This window comes from Chrysochloris asiatica, unplaced genomic scaffold, assembly GCF_000296735.1.
Source record: "Chrysochloris asiatica unplaced genomic scaffold, ChrAsi1.0 scaffold00039, whole genome shotgun sequence".
NCBI classification, from domain to species: Eukaryota; Metazoa; Chordata; class Mammalia; order Afrosoricida; family Chrysochloridae; genus Chrysochloris; species Chrysochloris asiatica.
In genome coordinates, this window is record NW_006408557.1 from 17,372,057 (window position 1) to 17,395,368 (window position 23,312).

Consider the following 23,312-nt stretch of genomic DNA (forward strand, 5'->3'; position numbering starts at 1 on the left):
CATGAAGGTAGTAACTCTAAATACCAACAGAGAGGGAAGGAGTCTTCACATCAAGTATCAATGCTATCCCCTCTGTACACAGGGTAGATAGGGATGGGCGACTTAGACATTGGCTACCTAAAATGAGGGGGCGATAAAGGCACGAAGTGACTGGCTTACAAGGTTTCAAGAGGGAGTTTAGTTTTAGAGTATGGGGGGAAAGAAAGAGTCCCCACTGAATAGAATTCACCTTGTCTAGATGGGTCTGGTCAGGAACACAAGTCAGGAAAAGAGATGGGGATAAGATTTGTATGATTCAATAGTGAATACTTGTTATCATGACTAATTGTGACTGTCACAATTGTAAAGGTAGAAGTTTTGTACAAAAACAGGGGAGGGGTTTATCTTACAATCCAGAAACTGAGAACCCTAGGACCATCAAGGAAGAAGCGCACAAACAGAATTCAGGACCGTATCCAGAGACTGAGGCAGAGATGGGGGCATGGAGAGTTGAAGCAGCCAAGGACTCTAGATTCATGGGAAGAGAGGGGCTAAGAGCTGGTGGCCAGGAGGCAGACTTGCAGAATGTGCCCTTTGGTGGTATAAATTATTATATATGCTTGAGTGTTTGTTTGTTTTTTTAAAGTTAAAGTGGATAGAGAGAAATACTGTTATCCGATGGTACATGAAGGGGATTATAATCATTGTAATGAAAGAAGGTGTATGATTTATTGAATGTAAAACTGATGATATGCCCTGTAAACTTTCACTCAATCCACAATAAAAGCCTTAAAAAGAAAAAAAAAAAAAGATTTATAGTCTTGGAAACCCAAGGGTTCTGCTCTATCCCATGGGGTCACTGTGAGTCAGAATCAACTTGAAAGACATGTGTTTACTTTATAACAAATCTCATGTAAGGTGCTGGTACTGCAGAAAACAAGTGTGGCACAGTTCCTGTCCTCCCAGAGCCCTCGGTCTAGTAGGGGAAAGAGAGAATTATAATGAGTACCTAGTTACGAATGCCTCGGTCCTTAGATTGGGAGTGTAATGTACTACAGAGAAATTTGGGGGTCTTTGGTAATGACAACATTGCCTAAACCTAGTTTAGAGGGTCAGAGACCCTCTCAGAGGAGCCAGCCAAGACTGGAAGGCTAAGGAAGAGGGGGTTCAAGAAGGAGGGGAAGAGCATCCAAGTCAAGGAGGCAGAGAAGGGCGAGGTGTATCTGAGCAACTTCAGGAGGGCCAGTGTGGCTGGAACTTTTCATTGACTCGTTAAGTGACCCACCAGACTGTTTTTGGCTAGCGGTATCCTGTTTAGGGATTTTGGCCATCTCAGGCCCCGATCTTCCTTGGAGGGGAAGGATACCTGTAACACAAGTCAGGAAGCCTGAGCTCACAGTGTAATGTGACGGACAATAGTACAGCTTTTAGAGTGTACAGATTTACAGTATGGTGTTGTTGTTAAGTGCCGTTGAGTCAGTTCTGATCCATAGTGACCCTGTATAGGGTTTCTGAAGAGTGGCTGGGTGAGCTTGAACTGTCAACCTTGTGGTACAAGCTGACCTTGCATTAACCTATAGCGCCACACCATAAGCTATACCCTGGTTTGGGGTCCTGATGGCTCACCATGAGGCTAGCAGTTTAAACCCACCAGCTTGCTCCTCAGAAACCCTATACAGGGTTGCTATGAGTCGGAACTAACTCAACGGCACTCAATAACAACAGCAGTATCTTTGTGAGTAACCCTGGTGTGGTGGTGGGTTAAGCATTAGATTGCTAACCAAAAGTGCCTGTTGGAACCCACTAGCCACTTGGCAGGAGAAAGATGTGGCAGTCTGCTTCCGTGAAGATGTACCACCTTGGAAAGCCTTTGGGGCAGTTCTACTCTATCCTACGGGGTCTGAGTTGACAGACAGCAGTGGGTTTATATCCTGGAGAATGAAACGTTGCCTAGTCACATTCGTTGGTAAGCTCAAGTCCATTACTGAAGGGACTTATCTTTCAGAATTCTGTTAGGTCATATTCTGTTCTGATCCTCAGAGTTTTCGTTGGCTAATTTTCAGAAACTACCAGCCGCTCCGTGGGAGAAAGATGAGGCTTTCTGCTCCCGTAAAGATTTACAGCCTCAGAAACCCTGCACAGGGTCGCCATGAGTCGGAACCGACTCCACGCACATAACAACAACAACAATTTTCAGAAGTAGATTTCCAGGCCTTTATCTGGTAGTGTAGAGGTTATGAATCGGGCTTGTGGACCACAAGGTCAGCAGTTCGAAACTACCAGCTGTTTCGTGGGAGAAAGATGAGGTTTTCTACTCCCGTAAAGATTTATAGCCTCAGAAACCCTGTTCAGGGTCGCTGTGGTTCAGAACCGACTCCACGGCACTTAAGAACAACAACAATTCCTAATATATTTTTGTCTGGATCTTGAGGAGAGGTCACACACCCCATTTTACAGTTGGGAAAATTGAGGATCGGGAAATTAAATCACAAACCTGAGGCCACACTACCACGAAGTGTCAGGATTAGAATTTGAACCCAGATTTAACTTAAAAGCCAGCATTTTTTCCCCTTTAAATGTGGTGTTGTAGGAGAATGCACTGGACCGAAAGCTCAGTCTGAACCATAAGGTTGACGACAGTTCAAACCCACCAACCACTCCTAAATAACCCTATACAGGGTCGCTCAGAGTTGAAACTGACTAGATGGCAATTAACAACAAAGTAGTGTTAGAACTAGGGGTGAGGGGTCAGAGAGAGAGCCCAGGAAGAAATTGTGATACCTTAGTAACTGTTTTCTTCTCTTTCTACAGCTATGGAGCCAAAATCAGAGCCCCCCACGCGCTGGTCATGACCTTTCTCTTCCGGAGTGGCAGGTACCACCTCCCCTGAGCACCCTTCTAACTAGGAGAGAATGTGCCAGGAAGTTTGTTGTGGCTTCCTGGCGGGGTCTAGCCTGTGCACCCTACTAGCACACACACACACACACACTTCCTAAAGTATAATTCTGATCCTATTATCCCTGTTCAAAAATTCCCATTGTCTTCCAAAGAAGCCCACTTTCAGGTCTGAAATTCAAGGCCCTCTGGACACTGCCTCCTACATCCACTCACAGGCAGTACCTATTTCCTCACCCACCCCACCTTTGGTTCCTCCTGGCAACCAACACCCATCCTCTGAGGATCACTGCCTCTGTCAGGGCAGCTGTCTCTCTTGTTCAAGCCTTCTAGCCTTTCTCTGATCCCCCATAACTCTCCCCTCGTGGACCTTCTCAGAAACTTTCTTTTTTTGTTTGTTTTTTTTTGGCATCATCAAATTTTATTTTTATTTTTTATTGTGCATTGAGTGAAGGTTTACAGACAAGATCATTAGCTTTACATTTAACAAATTATACACTTTGTTTCATCTCAGTGATTACAATCCCCTCCCTTGCAACAATTGTCCTACTTCCTCCCTATATCTCCCCATTTACATTGTATTTTTCACAAATGAACCAAGCAAAAATATTTGATGTACATATACAAAACAAAAAATATATATTCATTTAAATGTCCAAAGGGCACGTTCTGCAAGCCAGCTTTCTGCCAGCAGCCGGAAGCTGCCCTGTCGCTCACCCTCTGCCTCTGTCTTTGCCTCTGCCACCATCTCTGCTGTTGCTGCTTTTCTAGGTAGGATGTCACGCTTCCACTCATGCTCTTTCTTCTTGATGGTCCTGGGATCTCAGAAACCTTCTTGTGATCTAACGCATATAGCCTCCCCTGGAGTTTATTGAACTAACACATGAGCAGCCTTTTGACCAATTCCAGTTTGCAAGACTTTCCCTTTTGTATTTTTGTTTTTGTTTCTGACTTCCGATTTTTTTTTTTTTTTTCTTAAAAATTCAACTCATTCATTCATCCTGCAATTATGTATTGAACATCTCCTGTATGTGCCATTCTCTATTCTGGGTGCTGGGGATACAGTACTGAATAGAACAGACAATGACCTCTGTCTTTATTAAGGTTACAGTCTAGCAGGGGCAGCAGAAAAGAAACCTAATAGATACTCAAGTATATGTTGGACTAGAAGGTGATACAAGCTACAAGGGAGAAACATTACAGCAGGGAAAAAGGGTTCTGCATGATGGAGAGAAAGTTTTCAGAATTAAATTGGGGAGCCCTCTGAGAAAGAAACGTTCTAGTAAAGGCTTGAAACAGATGGAACAGTTGGCCAAATAGCTACCAAGGAAAAAAGTGTTCCAGGCTGAGGGAACAGCTAGTACAAAGTCCCTGAGGTAGGATCCTGCCGAATGACTCTGAGGTGGCTGGAACAGTGGCATCAAGGGGCAGAGAAGAAGGAGCGGGGGCCCACAGGGGTATCCCAATCCAGTCCCATCCAGTTTTAGATGGTGGTGAAGAGTTTGCCTTTTCCATTAAATGAAACAGAAAATTGTTACAAGACTTTGAGCCGGGCAGTGCCACTACCTGATTGATGTTTTCAGGGTTTGAGGGTTGAGAGTTTGCTGCCAGGTTAAGAACAGAGCAGGTGGGGGCACAAGGGCAGAATGAGGTGCAAATTAGGAACTGACAATGACTCCAGTGAGCAGTGATTTTGATGGTATCAGTGGAGGTGAGGTGAAGTAGTCAGATTCTAGAAACATTTTAAAGGTGGAACTAGTGCCCACATTTAAAAATAGAACTCTTTCACATGGAAACCTAACTTTCCTGCCTTAGAACCAGAAATGCTAGGTCCATGTTCCCTCAGGGTGAGGGCCAGCTAACTCCTGTCCCCACCCACCTGACAGATTTCTACTCAGAGTTCTCATCTGGCCCTCAGGGCGTTGGTGTTGGCCTTTCCTAAACTGATCTCTCAGAGTACACTCTGACCCCATTTCTGCATTCTCCTTGCTACCCCCATGAAATTTTCAGGAGAAAAAGTGACTCCCATCACTCTCCCCTACTTAAATGATCACTTTTCTCAGGAAAAAGCACTCAATGTGGACTAGAAGGCCCTGTACATCCGGCAGTGCCACCTCTCCTCCATATCCTTTGGCCCACAGTCTATTGTCACAGTGACCTCTTTCTATTCCTTCACTTTCCACACCTCGTCCCTCCTCAGGACCTTTGCATGTACTAGTATCTCTGCTTGGGGTGCGCTCCTCCCTCCTCAACCTCTGATCTTAAGACCATTTTTTGTTAAGGTCAAAGTTGGATCTTATATTTTGTGATTATTTATCTCATGTGGTTAAGCACTTGGCTGCTAGAAAAAAGTTTGGCAGTTTGAAGCCATCCAGTAGCTCTGTGTAAAGAAAATCCTGATGTTCTGCTCCTGTAAAGATTACACCTAGAAAACCTCATGGGGGCAGTTCTGCTACATTACACAGGTTGCTATGAGTCGGAACTAACACCCAACAATTCTCCTGTTCATTAAGATTCAGTACATTAGTACATTCACTCACTTCTTCACGTCTACTCAAAAATGTATTTATTGAGCACCTACTATATATGTCACGCTCTGCTCTTGGCCCTGAGGATGAACAAGCCTGATCTTGGAGAACTTCCAGTGGGGGCAGAGTTTGGGGGAAGTGGTGAGAAGAGCTATGAAGGAAAAGAAAAACAGGCTGGGCTGGGCTGAGCTGGGCTTTATTTTTTATACAGTGGTCAGGGAAGATCTCTGAGTAGGTGGCACTGAGTCAAGAGAGCAGCAGGCCTGAGGACATGGAGGGTAGAGGGCTGAGTGATCAAAGGCCACTGAGCACCTGACCTGGCTCATCAGTTTTGCCTACCCAGTGGGGGAATGCCTGGGAATGGCTGGGCCTGCACTAATGGAGTTCCCTACCTTGTGCAGCTTTCGGGACAAGCTTCGGGCCATCCTGCAGGCTACGTATACACACTCCCGGAACCTGGCCTACTTCGTGTTCATCTACAAGGGGCTCTGTGCCCTGCAATCTCAAGTGCAGGGTGCGACCTACCAGGCACACTCTTTCTTGGCTGCCTTCATCGGGGGCTTGCTGGTGTTTAGAGAAAACAACAACGTCAACAGCCAGGTAAAGAGCCTCCCAGGGGGTGCAGGGGAAGGTTTCTGTGTGGCTTTGGGAAGGTGACTTCCTCCCTCACATTCCCTGTCTGTAAACCAAGCAGCTTAATTAAACTCAACAATCCTCCAAGTCAGTGTGTCTGCTGCTCTCTTGGGCAAAGGCATTTTTGTTAAATTACTCTGCAATGAAATAAGAGAAAGAAAACCAAAAACAAAACATGCCCCAGAAGAAGGTTTCAAGAAAGAAAACTACACACAAAGAATGATCTCTTACTGTATAACCTGGCCTTCTCCCTCCTACCCACCCATGCTTTTGGTTTCTGGAATAGCATCAATTTTTTAATGAAACTAAATACTAGTTGCTTCTGTTTTTGTTTTTTTTTTTTTTAATCTTTCTGGTATGAAATGAAAAGTTTTCAGCTCCTTTTATTTGTCTCATTCAAATTTCTTAAAATATTTTGAAACTATAGAAAGACCACACATTGACTGAAAAGTATTGTGGACTAAACACCTCCTGTGTGCCTGGCTGTTTGAGATGCATCAGGATACAGTTGGAAAATAAATAAGAAAGCTCATCCAATCTAGTGGCGCCTCCACCTTCCACACCCACCGGAGCAGCCCCTATTCACTATGTCTGGTGGAGCCTCTCAGAAATTGTCTATGCTTACATCAGTCTAGGTATTATGGCTTTTCCACCAATAAAATCACAATTACACTTTTTTCCTGGTGTAATGCTGTAGGATTAGCACTGCACTGCTAACCACAAGGTTGGCGGCTCAAACCTACCAGGCTCCTCAGAAACCCTATGCAAGGTTGGAACTGACCCGACAGCACTTAATATCAACAGCATACTTTCTTCCATATAGCAGTATATTTTGGAGGCCTTTTTCTATCGGTCACTCATCCTTTTTTTTTTTTAATTATGGTGAAAGTATATATAAGAAAGCATACAAAATCTCAATTATCTCAATCTGTGTGGACAGTTCAGTACCATTGATGACATTCTTCAAGTTGTTCATCCATTCTCACTGTCCTTTTTCAAATCATTCCACCACCGTTAACATAAACTCAGTGCCCTCTAAGCAAAAACTCTCTCCCACCTCTGGTAGTCACTGATAATCTTTGGTTTCTGGATATTTGCTTATTTCATATAAATGAGATCACACTCTGTTGGTCCTTTGGCAACTGACATATTTGGTTCAGTGTGGTGTTTTTAAGGTTCATCCACGTTGTAGCGTGTATGAGAACTTCACGTCTCTTGGGATGAGTAGTATTCCGTTGTAGGTATGGACCACGTTTTGGTTACCCATTCTTCTGTTGGTGGACATTTCATTTGTTTCCACCCTCATCCACTTTTAAAAAATGTTTTATTAATTTTTTTTTGCTATTTTTTGTATTAGTAACATATATATGAATCCCTGGATGGTACTAAAGACTAATTGTTCTAGCCCACCCAGCGGCACCTTGGGAGACAGGTGTGACTATTTGCTTCCAAAAGGAAAATGCTGTGAGTAGTTCTTCTGTGCATATGGTGTTGCCATGAGTCACAATCGACTCTACAGCCATCAGTAAGAACAAAATATGCAGAGCAAAACTTTTGCCATTTTAACCATACAGTTCATTAACATTAATTGCATTCGTCATCACCACTGTTCATTTCCCAGTGTAGCACTTGTTTTGTCAGTTTGTCATTGTGGTGGCTTGTGTGTTGCCATGATGCAGGAAGCTATGCCACCAGGATTGTAAATACCAAGAGCACATCCATGGTGGATAGGTTTCAGTAGAGCTTCCAGTGATGATGGAATTGAAGAATTCTACCAACTTCTTCAGTCTGAAATTGATAAAACATGCAATCAAGATGTATTGATCATTACTGGTGATTAGACTGCAAAGCTTGGAAACAAAGAGGAAGTAAAGTAGTTGGAAAATATAGCATTGGTGCTAGAAATGATGCTGGAGATTGCATGATAGAATTTTGCAAGACCAATGACTTGTTCACTGCAAACATGTTTTTTAGAAAGCATAAAAGACAACTATATACATGGACCTAACCATATGGCATACACAGAAATCAACTTGACTACATCTGTGAAAAGAAATATTGGGAAAACTCTCTATTATCAGCCAAAACAAGGCCAGAGGCAGACTATGGAACAAACCATTAATTGTTCATATGCAAGTTCAGAATGAAGTGGAAGAAAATGAAAACAAGTCTGCAAGAGCCAAAATTTGTTGTTGAATGTATCCCACCTGAATTTATAAATCATTTCAAGAACAGATTTGATGTACTAGACACTAATGACTGAAGACTAGAAGAGTTGTGGGAGGACATCAAGAACATATACAGGAAGAAAGCAAAAATCATTAAGAATATAAGGAAAAGACAAAAATGGATGTCAAAAGAGACTCTAAAACTTGCTCTTCAGCATAGAGATGCTAAAGCAAATGGAAGAAATGAGGAAATAAGAGAGCTGGACAGCTCAAGAAGACAAAGTCAACTATTATAATCAAATGTTCAAAGACCTTGAATTAGAAAACCAAAGGGAAGAACACGCTCAGCATTTTTCAAGCTGAAAAAAACTGAAGAAAAACAAATCAAGCCTCGACTTGCAATAATGAAGGATTTTATGGGCAAAATATTGATTGATACCAGAAGTATCGAAAGAAGATGGAAGGAATACACAGAGTCACTGTATCAAAAAGAAATGGTCGATGCTTAACCATTTCAAGAAGTAACATATGATCAAGAGCCAATGGTTACTGAAGGAAGAAGTCCAAGGTGCACTGAAGTCTTTGCAAAGAACAAGACTCCAGGAATTGATGGAATACAAATTGAAGTTTTTCAGCAAACTGATGTAGCACTTGAGACACTCACTGATCTATGCCAAGAAATTTGGAAGACAGCTACCTGGCCAACTGATTGGAAGAGATCAATATTTGTGCCCATTTCAGAGGTAACCCACTTTACTGCGGAAGTCATTGGCTAATATCATTAATATCACATGCAAGTAAATTTTTGTTAAAGATCATTTAAAAACAGCTGCAGTAGTACATTGACAGGGAACTACCAGAGGTTCTAGATAGATTCTGAAGAGGACATGGGATGAGGGCTATCATTGCTGATGTCAGCTGGATCTTGGCTGAAAGCAGAGAATACCAGAAATATGTTTACCTGTGCTTTATTAACTATGCAAAGGCTTTTGACTCTGTGGATCTTGACAAGCTATGGACAACATTGTGGAGAATTAATTTTCTGGACCACTTAACTGTGTTCATGAGGAACCTGTACATAGACCAAGAGGTAGTTGTTCAAATAGAACAAGGGGAAACTAAATGCTTTAAAATTAGGAAAAGTGTGTGCTACTGTTGTATTCTTTCACCATACTTACTCAGTCTGTATGCTGAGCAAATAATCCATGAAGCTGAATTTTATGAAGAAGAATGGCATCAGGATTGGAGGAACAACCTGCAATACACAGATGATACAGTCTTGCTTTCTGAAAGTGAAAAGGACTAAAAATGCTTACTGATGAAGATCAGAGACAACAGCCTTCAGTATGGGTTGCAGCTCAATGTAAAGAAAACAAAAATCCTCACCATTGGACCAATAAATAACTTCTTTTTTTTAAGGTTTTTATAGTGGATTGAGTGAAAGTTTACAGGGCACATCATCAGTTTCACATTCAACCATTCATATGACTTGTTTCATTACATTGATTATAATCCCCTCCATACATCATCAATTAACAGTGTTTCTCTGTATCCTCTTTAGCTTTTTGGGGGGGGTGGGGGTGGGAGAAACTTTGCCTTTTTGGAATTTACAGTCTCGGCTTTTAGGGAAGGTTTTTACATTTATCTGTGGATATCCAGGGCTCATGTATGCAATTACTAACAAGCATAACTGAATACTCAGATGAGGGACAATAAATAACTTCTTGATAAATGGAGAAAAGAGTGACGTTGTCAAAGACTTCGTTTTGCTTAGATCCACAGTCAACACTTACTGCAGCTGCAAGTCAAGAAATCAAACGGTGTGTATTGCATTACGCAAATGTGGTGCACAAGACCTCTTTAAAGGGCAAAAATGTCATTGTGAGGACTAAGGTGTGCCTGACCCAAGCCATGGTATTTTCAATAGCTTTTGAAAGTAGGAACAGTGAATAAGGAAGACAGTAGAAGAACTGATGTATTTGAGTTACTGTGTTAGAGAAGAATATTAAAAGTACCATGGATTGCTACAAAAAACAAACAAATCTGTGTTGGGAGAAGTACAGCCAGAATGCACCTTAGAAACCAGGATGTCATTACTTTGAATCTCATACTTTGGACATATTATAAGGAGGGACCGGTCTGTGGAGAAGAACATCATACGAGGTAAAGTGGAGAGTCAGCAAAAAAGAGGAAACCCCCTAACAAGGTGGATTGGTACAGTGACAGCAGCATTTAGCTCAAGCTTACTAATTGTGAGGATGGCGCTAGACCAGGCAGTGTTTTGTTCTGTTGTGCATAGGATCACTATGAGTCAGAACCAACTTGATGGTACCTAACAATATAATAATTGCATGGTTAGTCTTTGTTAGAAACTGCCCAGCAGTTATCCAAAGTGGCTGTACGTTCCCACCAGCATCTATAAGTGATCCATTTTCTCCAATCCTAACCAAAAATTGGCTTATCATATGTTTTATTTTAGCCATTCTGATAGGTGCGTAGTGATGTTTCATTATGCTTTTGATTTGCATTTCCCAGGTGACTGATATTGAACATCTTTCCATGTGCTTATTTGCCATCTGTATGTCCTCTTTGGAGAAATGTCTGTTCATGTCTTTTGCCCATTTTGTCTTTGATTTTTTTTTTTTTTTAACTATTGAAAGTTGTTTCTATATTCAAGATACAAGCCCTTTGATGGATATATATAGGCTGCAATGTTCTCTCTCACTTTGAAGCTTGTCTTTTCTTTCTCTTCACACGGGTTATCACAGAATAAAAGTTTTTAATCTGGATGCGATCCAATGGATCAGTTGTTCCTTTTATGGAATACTATTTTTAATGTATCAAGTTATTTTTGGTTTTAAACCATCTAAATGTATTCGTATTTTAAAAATCAATGAGATAACTAATAAATTATGATTTACCTTAAAAAAAAAGTCAATGAGAAAGAATGCTCTATAAAAGGTATAAATAGTAATATATTAAAATGCTCATTACATACCACTTCAAAATATCTTGCACACCAGTTTTGAGAAACATTGACCTAGTGATGCTATAGGTTAGATGTTTGGCTGCAGTTCAAACCCAACAGCCACGCCACAGGAGAAAGATGAAGCTACCTACTCCTGTAACAATTTACAGTCTCGGAAACTCTATATAGGTCACTATGAGTCAGAATCAACTTGATGGCAGTTGGTGGGTGCCTTGTAGGTGGCCCAAGGCGTGGGGAGAGGGGTTTTGTCATTGGCGCTGCCCCCAGTAACGTCCTGTCATTTCCTCCCTGCAGATCAACATGTACATCACCTCACGTGTCCTGTCTGCCTTGTGCCGCCTGGGTGTTGAGAAGGGCTACATACCTGAGCCAAGATGGGAACCATTCCCGATGGTCACCGCCGTAATGTGGGGGCTGGTGCTATGGCTCTTCGAGTACCACCGGCACACGCTGCAGCCCTCACTACAATCCTCCATGACCTACCTGTATGATGACAGCAACGTGTGGCACGACATCTCAGACTTCCTCATCTACAACAAGAGCCGCCCCACAAAGTGATACGGCCCCAGGGTCTCCTAGGAGCTTCCACCCCCAAGCAGACTCCAAGTGGTGTCCAGCTGGGACTCGATGGTTAGCCATATCAGCAAACCCTACCAGAGGATCCTGTCTTCTCATGATCATGGACTTCAGTCTCCAGCTTGTCTTTTCCCAGGGTTCATTTGCCGAAGTAAATGCACTGCTTCTCAAACCCCATCTAGGTCCTGTTGTGTGGTAGAACAAGGGCCCACCTCCAGCTGGGTTTGGTTCCAGCTGTGCAGCTGACTGCTTTGTGACCAGGGTAATCACACTTCTCTAGGGTTCAAGGGTCAGCCAGCTTTGGAGGAGAGGGCCCTGAGGGCTCTTTCTATGTACTTGGACTGTTCTTCATAATCCATAAACCAGTGCCTTGCTGGTGGGCAGTGGGTTTCAGATACTTAAAAAAAAAGTATTACGTTCCTTCCCTCAGGTATTGCTCTATTGGAGAAGGTGGAGAGTCACTCTGACAATAGAAACACAGTGTGAGTTGTTATGCAATTAAAATTTTTCTAGTAGCCACTTTAAAAACAAAGGTGAAAAGAAGCAGGTGAAATTAATTTTAATAATATATTTTAACCCTATATTTCTAGAATATTATTAATTCATCTTGTAATTAATATAAATAATTTATGAGATATTTGTACATGCTTTTTTTTTTTGTACAAAGTCTTCAAAATTTGGGTGTTCTTTTTAACATTTGCAGTATCTCCAAACATGGACTTGCCGCATTTGAAGTGTTCTGTAGCCTAGGGGGCCACCATATTGGACAGCACCAATTGATCACAGAAAGTTTTAGTGAATAGTGCAGCTCTAGAGCAAGACAACGTGGGTTTGATTCCCCACTCCACCCGAGTGTAGCCTTGCGGGAGGTTCTTAATCTCACAGAGCCTCAGTTTCCTCAGTAAAAATGAGGATAATCCTAATGATCAGTTTCCATATTGGGCTTGACAACTACAACTGCTGCTTCTACTGCCCTAAGAGTTATACCTATTTAGTTAGTTCCTATTTCCTGTTGGGTGCTTTGCACATATTATTTCTAATCCCAACTGTAATCTTGCAAGCTATGTGTTTTGATCCTCTTTTTACAGATGTGTAAACTTGAGGGTCAGAAAAGAGAAGATAACTTATTCAAGGTCACATAAAAAGTATGATGGTAGAGGCAGCATTTGAACCTAGATTTGATTCCAAAGCCTGTGCTTTTTTTGGTTTTGTTTTTCTTTAGTGCCTTGCTTTTTAAATTTGGAAACCTAAGCCTTGCTAGTTATAGGATCTGGGTGGGGGTGGGGTGCAAAGTCAACTGACTACAGGGGTCTGGCAAATGGCATAAATGAACATGTTATTGGTGTAATACAGACAGGAGTGATGGGGACTTGATGAACTGGATCAAAGTTGTTAAAGCCATAATGCTGGAGAAATCAAATAGATCTCTAGGAAGATTGGTCCATGGGCCACTAATTTGAAAGCCTTGGTCTACTAATGTACTTACTCATCAGCATCTCTCTTTATATTGTAGAAGTTGCTAGTAAAAATGTGCACAGGAGTCACTGAGAAATGTATTAAAATGCAGGTTCAGATGCAGTGGGTCCTGGGCAGGGCCTGAGGTTCTGCATTTCTAACAGGGTCCAAGGGAAGATGATGCCACTGGTCCATGGACCCTACTTTGAATAACAAAGTAGTCAAGAATGATATGGGGCCAGATACCATTATCCCATGTGACAGATGAGCAAATGGAGTCACAGCGTTATTGAGAGAATTAAGGTGGATTATGGTAGTGTAAATTTGGATTATATCAGAAAGATGTTTAGCTATGCTTTATTGACTACACAAAGACTTTCGATTGTGTGGATCATGACAAGCTATGGACAACATTGAGAAGTATGAGTATTCCAGAATACTTCATTGTACTTCTGAGAAATCTGTACCTAGACCAACAAGCAGTTGTTCAAACAGAGCATGGGAACACTGAATGTTTTAAAATTGGGAAAGGTGTGCGACAAGGTTGTGTTCTTTCACCATACTTATTCAACCTGTATGCTGAGCAAATAATACGAGAAGCTGGGTCTATGAAGAAAAATGTGGCATCAGGATTGGAGGAAGACTCATTAACAACCTGCGATATGCAGATGATACAACCTTGCTTGCTGAAAGTGAAGAGGACTTGAAACATTTAGTGATGAAGATCAAAGAACACAGCCTTCGGTATGGATTGCATCTCAATATCAAGAAAACAAAAATCCTCACCACTGGACCAATAAACAACATTCTTATCAATGGAGAAAAGATTGAAGTTGTCAAGGACTTCATTCTTCTTGGATCAACTATCAACACGTATGGAAGCAGCAGTCAAGAGATCAGACGACATATTGCATTGGGCAAATCTGCTGCACAGGAACTTTATAAAGTGTTGAAGAGCAAGGATGTCACCTTGAGGACTAAGGTGTGCCTGACCCAAGCCATGGTATTTTCAATAACCTCATGTGGATACGAAAGCTGGACAGTGAATAAGGAAGATCGTAGAAGAATTGATGCCTTTGAATTGTGGTGTTGGAGGAGAATACTAAAAGTGCCATGGATTGTCAAAAGAACCAATAGATCTGTTTTGGAAGAAGTGCAGCCAGAGTGCTCCTTGGAGGCCAAGATGGCTAAACTTTGTCTCTCATACTTTGGACATATTGTCAGGAGGGAACAGTCGCTGGAGAAGGATGTCATGCTGGATAAGATGGAGGGTCAGAGAAAAAGAGGAAGACTCCCAACGAGATGGATTGGTCAGGTAGCATCATTGATGGTATCAAGTGTGGCAGCGGTAGTGAGGTTAGCCCAGGATTGGACATTGTTTCATTCTGCTGTGCATGGGGTCGCTATGGGTCGGTTCTGACTCAATGGCACCTGACAACAACAATGGTAGTGTAGTGGTTACGAGTTGGGATGCTAACCTCAAGGTTAGCAGTTCGAAACTACCAGCTGTTCTGTGGGAGAAAGATGAGGCTTTCTGCTCCCATAAAGATTTATAGCCTCAGAACCCCTGTACAGGGTCGCTATGAGTCAGACCAACTCCCCAGCACTCTACCACCACCATCACCATCACCATACAACGTTGCTGTGAATTGAAACCAACTTGACGCACATAACAACAATGTCTGACTCTCAAACCACTATGTTTAACCCCAACATTATACTGCAATCTTGGAGTAGGTGATTTTGAAGGTCCCTTAATTTAGTCTTGGAGGCTGAACAAGATCTTGAGGTTATAGGGGTGCCCTGCCCATATCACCTCTGATTACCTCTTCAGAGGACACCAGGCAACTTTTCCAACTACACCTGTATCTTTTTGCCTGAGGAACTCCCTTGACACCTGAGCTTGTTATGCCATCTGTGACAGGCCCAAAGTGCTGGGGCATTAACACATCCTGGTAGCAGCTCTCGGTCAGTGACAGAGAAGGGAGGCACAAATATCCTTGGGTGGGATAACTCAGAGGTTCCTCCTAGCTTAGTCTTCATTTCCAGAAGGGGGTTGAGTTCCAGTTGCCCATAGCAACTCACTTGCTGACAGCTTTTCCAATCTCACTTTCTCATGCCTCTACCAGTGCCTCCTTGGACTGCTTTCCAGATAAATCACTTGAGGCAGATCCTTGTTTTAGGGTCTGCTACTGGGCAAACCCCAACTAACAATGGCCTATACAGCAGGTATGGAGGCAGGATAGCATAGATTGTCTAAGCTAAAGCCCTGGCCCTGCTGTTTTCTCTGCTGAGTGGTTTAACCATTCTGTACCTTTGTATCCTCGTACAGGCATTGTAATAGCATACAGTTCATAGGGTGGTCTTGAGGATTAAATGATACAGTACATACAAATGAGCACCCAGTACATGTTTGCTGTGAGTTTAAGTCTAGCCTCCCAAAAAGTAGAAGGAAGCATAGTCGTGAGCACTCATGAAACCCTGTTTTGGCCCATCCCACACTCAGCTGAAGGTAAAGCCTTGGCTGCTTGCCCTCCCTGTTCCCCCACTGTGCTGGGGGCTGGCTGGCTCCCCTACCGACCATCTCTGCTCTCTAAGAATAGGCTTCCCTCACAGATGGCATCTCTGAATCCTGCCAGAGCATCTGGTGCCTCCAACTGCACAGGGAGGAAGGCGGTGTGGTCCTGGCGGAGACACCGGCTCTGGCTTCCAGCAGACCTGGAAGGAGCTCCCTCGGCTTCCTCCTAGCTGAGCCCCCATTTCCTAATATCTGTAAAATGAGGATCACCTCAGGGCCCTCCGCATCTAGTAAGCACACCATAAATATCAAGCACCTGCTACATTCCTGGTAAGACTTGTAAAAAATAATCCAAACGTCAATAATACATGCAAGTTCGGAACTCAAACAAACAGTACAAAACATGTATAAGCCCCCAGCGCCAGCCCCACTCCCTTGCCAGGGGCACCCACTTACAGCACTTTCTGGTACAGCCTTCCTGAGGTAGTCTATGCACCTTTCTTTGCCTTAGAAGAAAACTTTTGCATTACAGTATCATCTCCACCCTGATTTTCCATTTGGTTTCTCTTTGGTCAGTGACGTCTTTGAGCAGCTGCTTTCCCCCTACTCCCCCACCCCACCCCATGCTCTCCAGCTCAGCTCAGGCAAGTCCTGAGCCTTACCCTAGAGGATGCCCAACTTACAAATGAAAGAGGAGGGACCAAAATGATGTAAATTTGGGAGCCTGCTGCTACTCTAGTGAAGTCCAAGTGTAGCGCTGCTGTAGGATAAGCACTGGACTGCTAACCACAAGGCTGGCAGTTCAAACCTAACAGCTGGTCCTTGGAAACCCTTTACAGGGCCACTGTGAATCAGAACTGACTCTACATCACTTAACAAGCTGCTGCCCTAAAGGAGAGTGTATAGTGTCGAAGGCTAAGCAGTGGGCTTAGATCCTCAGGAGAATGATGAGGCTGTCTGCACCCATAAAGATTCACAATCTCAGAAACTATACAGGGTCACTAGGAGTTGGAATGGACTTGGCAGTTGTGGCTCCACAGAATAAACACTCAAACTCAAGGTCAGTTTGAATCGCAAGGTGGGCAGTTCAAACTCACCAGCCACTCCTCAGAAACCCTATACGGGGTCACTAAGAATCGGAACCAACTCAATGGCACTTAACAACAAAAACAAAAATACAAAAAAGCAGACCTGGTGGTGTAGTGGTCAGAGCATCTGACGGCTAATTAAAAGGTCAGTGGTTCAGACCCACCAGTCACTTTGTGGGAAAAAGATGAGCCTATCTGCTATCTGCTCTGGTAGCGTAGTGGTTACGAGTTGGGCTGCGAACCACACAGTCAGCAGTTCGAAACAACCAGCTGCTCTGCGGGAGAAAGATGAGGCTTTCTGCTCCCGTAAAGATATACAGCCTCGGAAACCCTGTACAGGGTCACTGTTAGTCCAAACTGACTCCACGGCACATAACAACATCTGCTTCTGTAAATGTTTACAGCCTTAGCAACCCAATGGAGCTTTTCTACCTTCCTGTAAAGTCTCTATGAGTGGGAATAGACTGGTGGCCATGGGTTTGGGTTTTGGGTTCTGCTGCTCTACTCCCAAATTAGAGCTTGTTAAGTGAACCCATGTGAGGATGATGATTCACAGGCTGTGAGAAGCCAAGAAACTGCCTTCTGTGATGCTCACAGACCGGCCCTTTGCCTCGCAGATGCCAGAGGATTCATGGAGACGGCCTTCATCACAGTGTTCCTCTCTCCCACTCCCAAGAGTGCATTTGGGGTGTATTAGAATTGGGTCTTCAACCTGACACACCTTCCTAGAGCTGGATGCTGTGCTCCACCTCCCAGAATAAATTCCTTGCACCAACACTGTGATTTCCCAGATGTGGCTTGCTCTGACGAAGTAGAGGGGATTTATAAAAAGCAATGTTATTTTTTTGTCCTGCCTTGTCTTGTTTCAGATTCATAGGGAAAGAGCATGCCTTACTTCAGCCTTGAAAGACATTTTGGGTGAGAGGGTTTTCATTTTTAGCAGAGGGCCACCTCGGGATTCACCATGCCGTCCTAAGTGTCACACTAGCTGAGGCAGCATGACATCAGGGAGAACTGAGTGCTCTTCTGAGTATTGTTTACCAGTGAGTCCTAATGGAGGGCCCAGCCTTTTGTTCCGACTCATAACGGCCCTGTGTATGGTTTCCAAGGAGTGGCTGGTGGGTGTGAACTGCTGACTTTGTGCTTAGCAGTCCAGTCTTATCCTATAGTGTCTGCTACAGATGTCATGATTTCATAAACGAGACAGAAACCAGGCCAAATCGAAATGCTGGTCTCAGAGTCTCTGTCAGGAACTTTGTTCTCACTGCTTTTCAAGGACGTTCTGGCCAGACTCTCCACTCCAGTTCTTTGAAGACACTTCAGAGTCTTTATTTTTAATGTGTGTCATGGCCCTTTTTAGGCATCTGTTTATGTACTCTTCTCAAAATGCTGTTTTTAAAACCCATAACATCAGATTACAAAAGAGACCAATTCTATTAAAAGAGTTATGGAAGTATTTTTAACTCTGTGGTTTGATAATAGGTTCTTTTTAAATACAGTTGTTCATGAGATCTAGCAGTGGGTCTAATAGCTACCACAATTTCAAAAGTATGATGAACATAAACAATATTTCAAGATAGCTTTAGCCACTGAGATATAATATGGAAATATCTATGGTTTCCAGAGGTGACCAAGTCCCAGGGGCTAATATTCCTCTGGTTTATTACCTACATTGAAAATGAAAGGAAATGCTAAATTTCAGTTAAAAGTGAGTGAAATAAAGATGTCACTGTTTCCTGTTCATTAACTCACAGAACCCTTGAATTTTGTTCTTGTGGAGGGCAGGGTAAGAGAGGAGAGTCCATGGACCCCAGATTTAGAGCCCCCACATGAGAATAACCTCAGGCTGATCACACAGTAACTGCCATGGTTGCTCAAACCTTGAGCCTGGAACAATAAAAATAGCTCATATTGGCCAAACCATTACAAAGGCCAGGTGATGTTGGAGGCTAGGATTCAGCAAAGAGTGAAGCCAGCTATGAACGCTGCCCTCCTGGAGCTTGCAGGTTAGGGAGGGAAGACTGACAAATGAATATGCAACTAAGATCTTGTTTGTATATGGGTGGCACACACCATGAAGGAGATAATAAGGAGATAATAGGGTGATTTGGGATGGGGGGTAACCAACCAAAACCAAACCAGTTGGTATCAAGTTGATTCCGACTTCAACTCATGCCTTCCCCTTGTGTGCAGAGTAGAACTTCTTAGGAAACTGATTGCCAGACTTTTCTTCTGAGCCTTTCAGTTAGTAGTCAATCGCGTAGCTGTTGACAGCGCTGCACCCCAGGTTTATTCTCCAGGGAAGGCCCCTCTGAGGAGAAGGTTTGAGCTGAGACCTGAATAATGAGGGAGATGTGCAAGAATGCACATGTGTTCCAGGTCGAGGAACCTGGAAGTGCAAAAACCAGGGGATGGAAGGAGTCCAGCACAGCTGAGGCCAGCCGAGTGCAGGGGTGGAGTTTCCTTGGAGCATTCAAGACAAAATCGGAGAGTCTGGCTGGGCCCAGCAGACAGGCTTCGTGGGCCAGGGTTAGGGGTTGAGTTTTCTTCTAAGTGTCCTGGCAGCCATTGGCAGGTTTAAGCAGGGGAGTGATGTGATGTAATTTACATTTGGAAAGATCCTCCTGGCTGCCTGTGGAGGAGAGAATAAGGGCAGGCTGGCGGCAAGCATCCCAGTGAGGAAGCTATGGCTCCAGGTGCTCTAGGATGGGGAAACAGCTTTAGGTGTCAGTTGGAGAAAGACAGCAAACCTGGCACAAAGCTTTTGAGGTGGGGGCCAGTAGTGAGTAACTCATGATCCCCCTCCTTAGGCCTTGCCCCAGTCAAGGAACAGGCCCTGGCCTTGTCCACCTCCTAACTCCTCAGCCATCCATGACTGCTCTAGGGTCAGCCATCCACTCACCAGGCCCCTGGCATGGCTGGCTTTCGAGGTGGGGGCCAGTAGTGAATGATCCACATGATCCCCCTCCTTAGACCTTGCCCTAGTCAAGGAACGGGCTCTGACCTTGCCCCTGTCCTGCCTTCTCAGCCCCCCCTTCGCCGCCCACAACCCCTTCAGGGCCAGCCACCCGCCCACCGGGCCCCTGGCATGCCTGGCTTTCCAGCTGGCCCCAATTGTTGCTGCTCCCCAGGGAGTCATGGGAACACACTCCCCGGGGCCCCCCTCAGCCCTCTCTTCCCAGACAGAGCCAGCCCCAAACAATACCCCCTCAGCCAGCCAGTGGCCTCCATACAATGCCCCTGTTTCGGTTCATTGCCAGCGCCAGGAGGCCCAGCTGAGTTTCCTGGCCTGTTTGGCATATATAGGACTCTGGCTTCCAGCAGGGATTTTATTGTTGTTATTGCTAAAAAAAAAAAGAAAGAAAGAAAGAAAAAACTCTGGCTCCTCCTCTTTGAATATCTTAATATATTACAACAAGTTCCTCTGAACTACCCCCATTCCTGTGACCACATTTGCTTGTGCCTGTCAAGCTGAGACCGAATGCAAGTCAGCAGGTGTCAGCGAGGAAAGGAAGAAAAAAGAATGAAAACTTGTTTGCCCCATGTCCAATCTTGAATGTGCTGGTGATGCTGAGGAACATGAGAATCATCGGAGGGCTTGCGACATGGCAGGTACTGTGGCCAACACCTTCTGTACACCATGTTTGACCATATGAGACACCGTTGAAGATGAGATACACCATTGTTTTGAGCTCCGAAGAAAGGAAAGCGCTGCCAGTTCAAAATAGACATGCCATTGATTACATGATGTATCTTAATTTCAGAGATATTAAAATGGAAGGGGGGAATCTTAGAATCGGTAGACTACGGTATTATCTACATCCTTCATTGCCCTCCAAACATACATTTTTCTCCTTGTGTCTCTGTCTTCCTATGTGTCAGAATTTAGGAGGCAGTGAGAGATTGCTTCGCAAAAACAGTTCTGCATCCTAACAAGAATAGTTTTTCTCTTCTCCTCTGGCACACTCAAGATGATATTAGGTGAGATGCTTCAGAGATTGTCTCTCTCGTCTTTTTTCCATCCTTCAATCTCTCTTTCTTCTCTCCCATCATTTTTAATAACATTATTGAGTGATCTTTCCCTGTTCCAGACACTGTTCTAGGCAGTTGAATGACTCATTTAATTGCCACACCTACCCTGGCAGGTAAGCACTATTATTATTACTATCCCCATTTTATAGATGAAGAAACATAGGTCTCGGGAGTTTGAGTAGTACACGGGGAGGAACTGGCGAAACTACAGAGCCTGTGGTTTAACCTTGACTCTAGGGGTCTCTCTGTCTCACTGCAAATCAGGACAGACACAGCCAACATGTCTGGTCTTCCTCTTTCTCCTTGGTAAGCATAATCTCTCCTCAGAGGTCTAAATGATACAGAGAAAAGAGGATCCATTGGTTAAGCCTCAGAGAGAAGCAGAGCATGAGCTTAGGGAGCAGTGGGGAGGGAGGACTCCCTTATAGAACTAAGACCTATCCAAATTAATTTCATCTTGTACTCTCTGATCCAAACCCTACCAAACATGTGGGCAGACTGATGGCCAAGCCCACACAGGCCGCTGTTCCCTGGCACGTAACCCTATCTTTCCTGTTTCACCATTAATGCCCACATTCCTTACTCTACTATGCTCATGTCTTCCCTTAAATTGCCTGGCAAAGCAGAGGGTTGCACTGGGTACAAGTTGGTTCTTGGCAGTAATGATACTACTTCACATATATGGGGTTTACATCTGGGACTGCAAACTCATATATGTGGAAAGACAGGGCAAATGAGGTAACTGAGTGAGGTGAGCTAGAAAGGCGGTGTGATGACATGGCTCTGGCCGAATGGGAGACCATACATAACACACTATAGTATTGTCAGATATTTAAATTCTTATCTGTTGTTGTTGTGTTATTAAGCTCTGTTAAGTTGGTTCTGACTCATAGCGTCCCTGTAAAGGTTTCCAAGGAGCAGCTAATGAGTGTAAACTGCCAACCTTGGAGTTCAAACCAACCTTGTGGTCCAGTGCATTATCCTGCAGCATTATACCAGGACACCAAATTATTCTATAACTATTCCCAATTTCAAATTCTCAAAGCTAATTCATAATTTAAACAAGAAAATACCATGTGGGCTAAATAAATCACATTGGTTAGGCCAGTTTGCATCTTCTGTTGTGTTTTGTTTTCCTATTTAACCTTTACATTATCCTATAAAGGAAGTATTATTCCTTGTTCTATAGATGAAGCAATTGAAGCTCTTGGAGAGGGTAAGTGACGTATCCAAGGGCACACAGGAAGCCACAGAGGTGAGACCTGCCTGACTCCAAAGGTTTGCTGAATGCACTGGGTTAGACTGCCACTCTGATGGGAAAGAGGCCTGTGTTCAGACACAGCCAGAATTGACATGATGACAGAACAGCTCTCCAGGGACAGTAAGCCAACCAGTAAGTCAAGCAGAGAATTCAGTGTAATGAGAGATCATTCAAGAAAGTTCAAGAAATGTGCAGACACAGAACTCCCTACCTCCCTCTGCCAGATTCAACAACAGACATCTCTGTGCCCCTAATTAAGTCATGATGGAATCATTTCTCCCAATTATGCACTCTTTACAATGATGGGATATTTATGTTTGGTGATATTTGGGGGGGGGGGGCTAAAGTGTATCTTTTGAGGGGTATAGTGTATGTTGAATAAATGACCCTAAATTGTTTGTGTTGCTTGTCACACTTCTTAATGAGCACATTACGCAGGTACATAGACGTAATTCTGACTCTCCCTAGACTGTGCGCTCCAGGTGTCAGAGATGGGTCTGTTTTATTTACAGGTACTTCCCAGGAAACGATCCCTGGTGGCACAGGAGGTTAAGCATTAGGCTGCTAACCAAAAGTAAGTGTTTTGAGCCCACCAGCCACTCTATGGGAGAAAGGGTAGTCGGCTTTGGTAAAGATTCACAGCCTTGGCTGTAGAACCTGTAGAACCATTCTCCTCTATCCTGTAGGGTCACCACGGGTTGAAATCAACTCGATGGTACTTGTGGTACCATCTCCCAGGATGTTGCGCAGTGTCTGACACATTGCTTTGTGTTGTCAAGTCAGCTCCAACTCAGTGTGACCCTGTGCACAACCAAATGAAACATTGCCATCCTCACATTAGTTGTTAACTTTGAGTCTGTTGTTGCTACCACTGTACCATTCTATTTCATTGGGGGAGGTCTTCCTCTCTTTTGCTGATCCTCCACTTTACCAAGCATGATATCCTTCTCCAGGGACTGGTCCCTCCCGACAACATGTCCAATGTGTGAGAGACAAAGTCTCATTATCCTGACTTCTAAGAAGCATTCTGGCTGCGCTTCTTCCAACACAGATTCATTTGTTCTTTTGGCAGTCCATAACTCTTAATATTCTTCTCTAACACTATAACTCAAATGCATCAATTCTTCTACAGCCTTCTTTAGTAATTGTTCAACTTTCACATGCATATGAGACTACAGAAAATACCATGG

At 43.6% G+C, this 23,312-nt stretch overlaps 1 protein-coding gene across 1 annotated transcript in view; it reads left to right on the top strand.

Moving 5' to 3' along the window:
- The window catches only part of PXMP4 (peroxisomal membrane protein 4, 24kDa), a 24,131-nt gene extending 12,381 nt beyond the window's left edge, over positions 1-11,750 (top strand). The window contains exons 2-4 of the mRNA XM_006860679.1: positions 2,791-2,853; positions 5,804-6,002; positions 11,487-11,750. Of these exons, the coding sequence (XP_006860741.1) occupies positions 2,791-2,853; positions 5,804-6,002; positions 11,487-11,750 (526 nt within the window). The remainder of the gene's footprint in view (positions 1-2,790; positions 2,854-5,803; positions 6,003-11,486) is intronic.
- Positions 11,751-23,312: the final 11,562 nt, after the last annotated feature.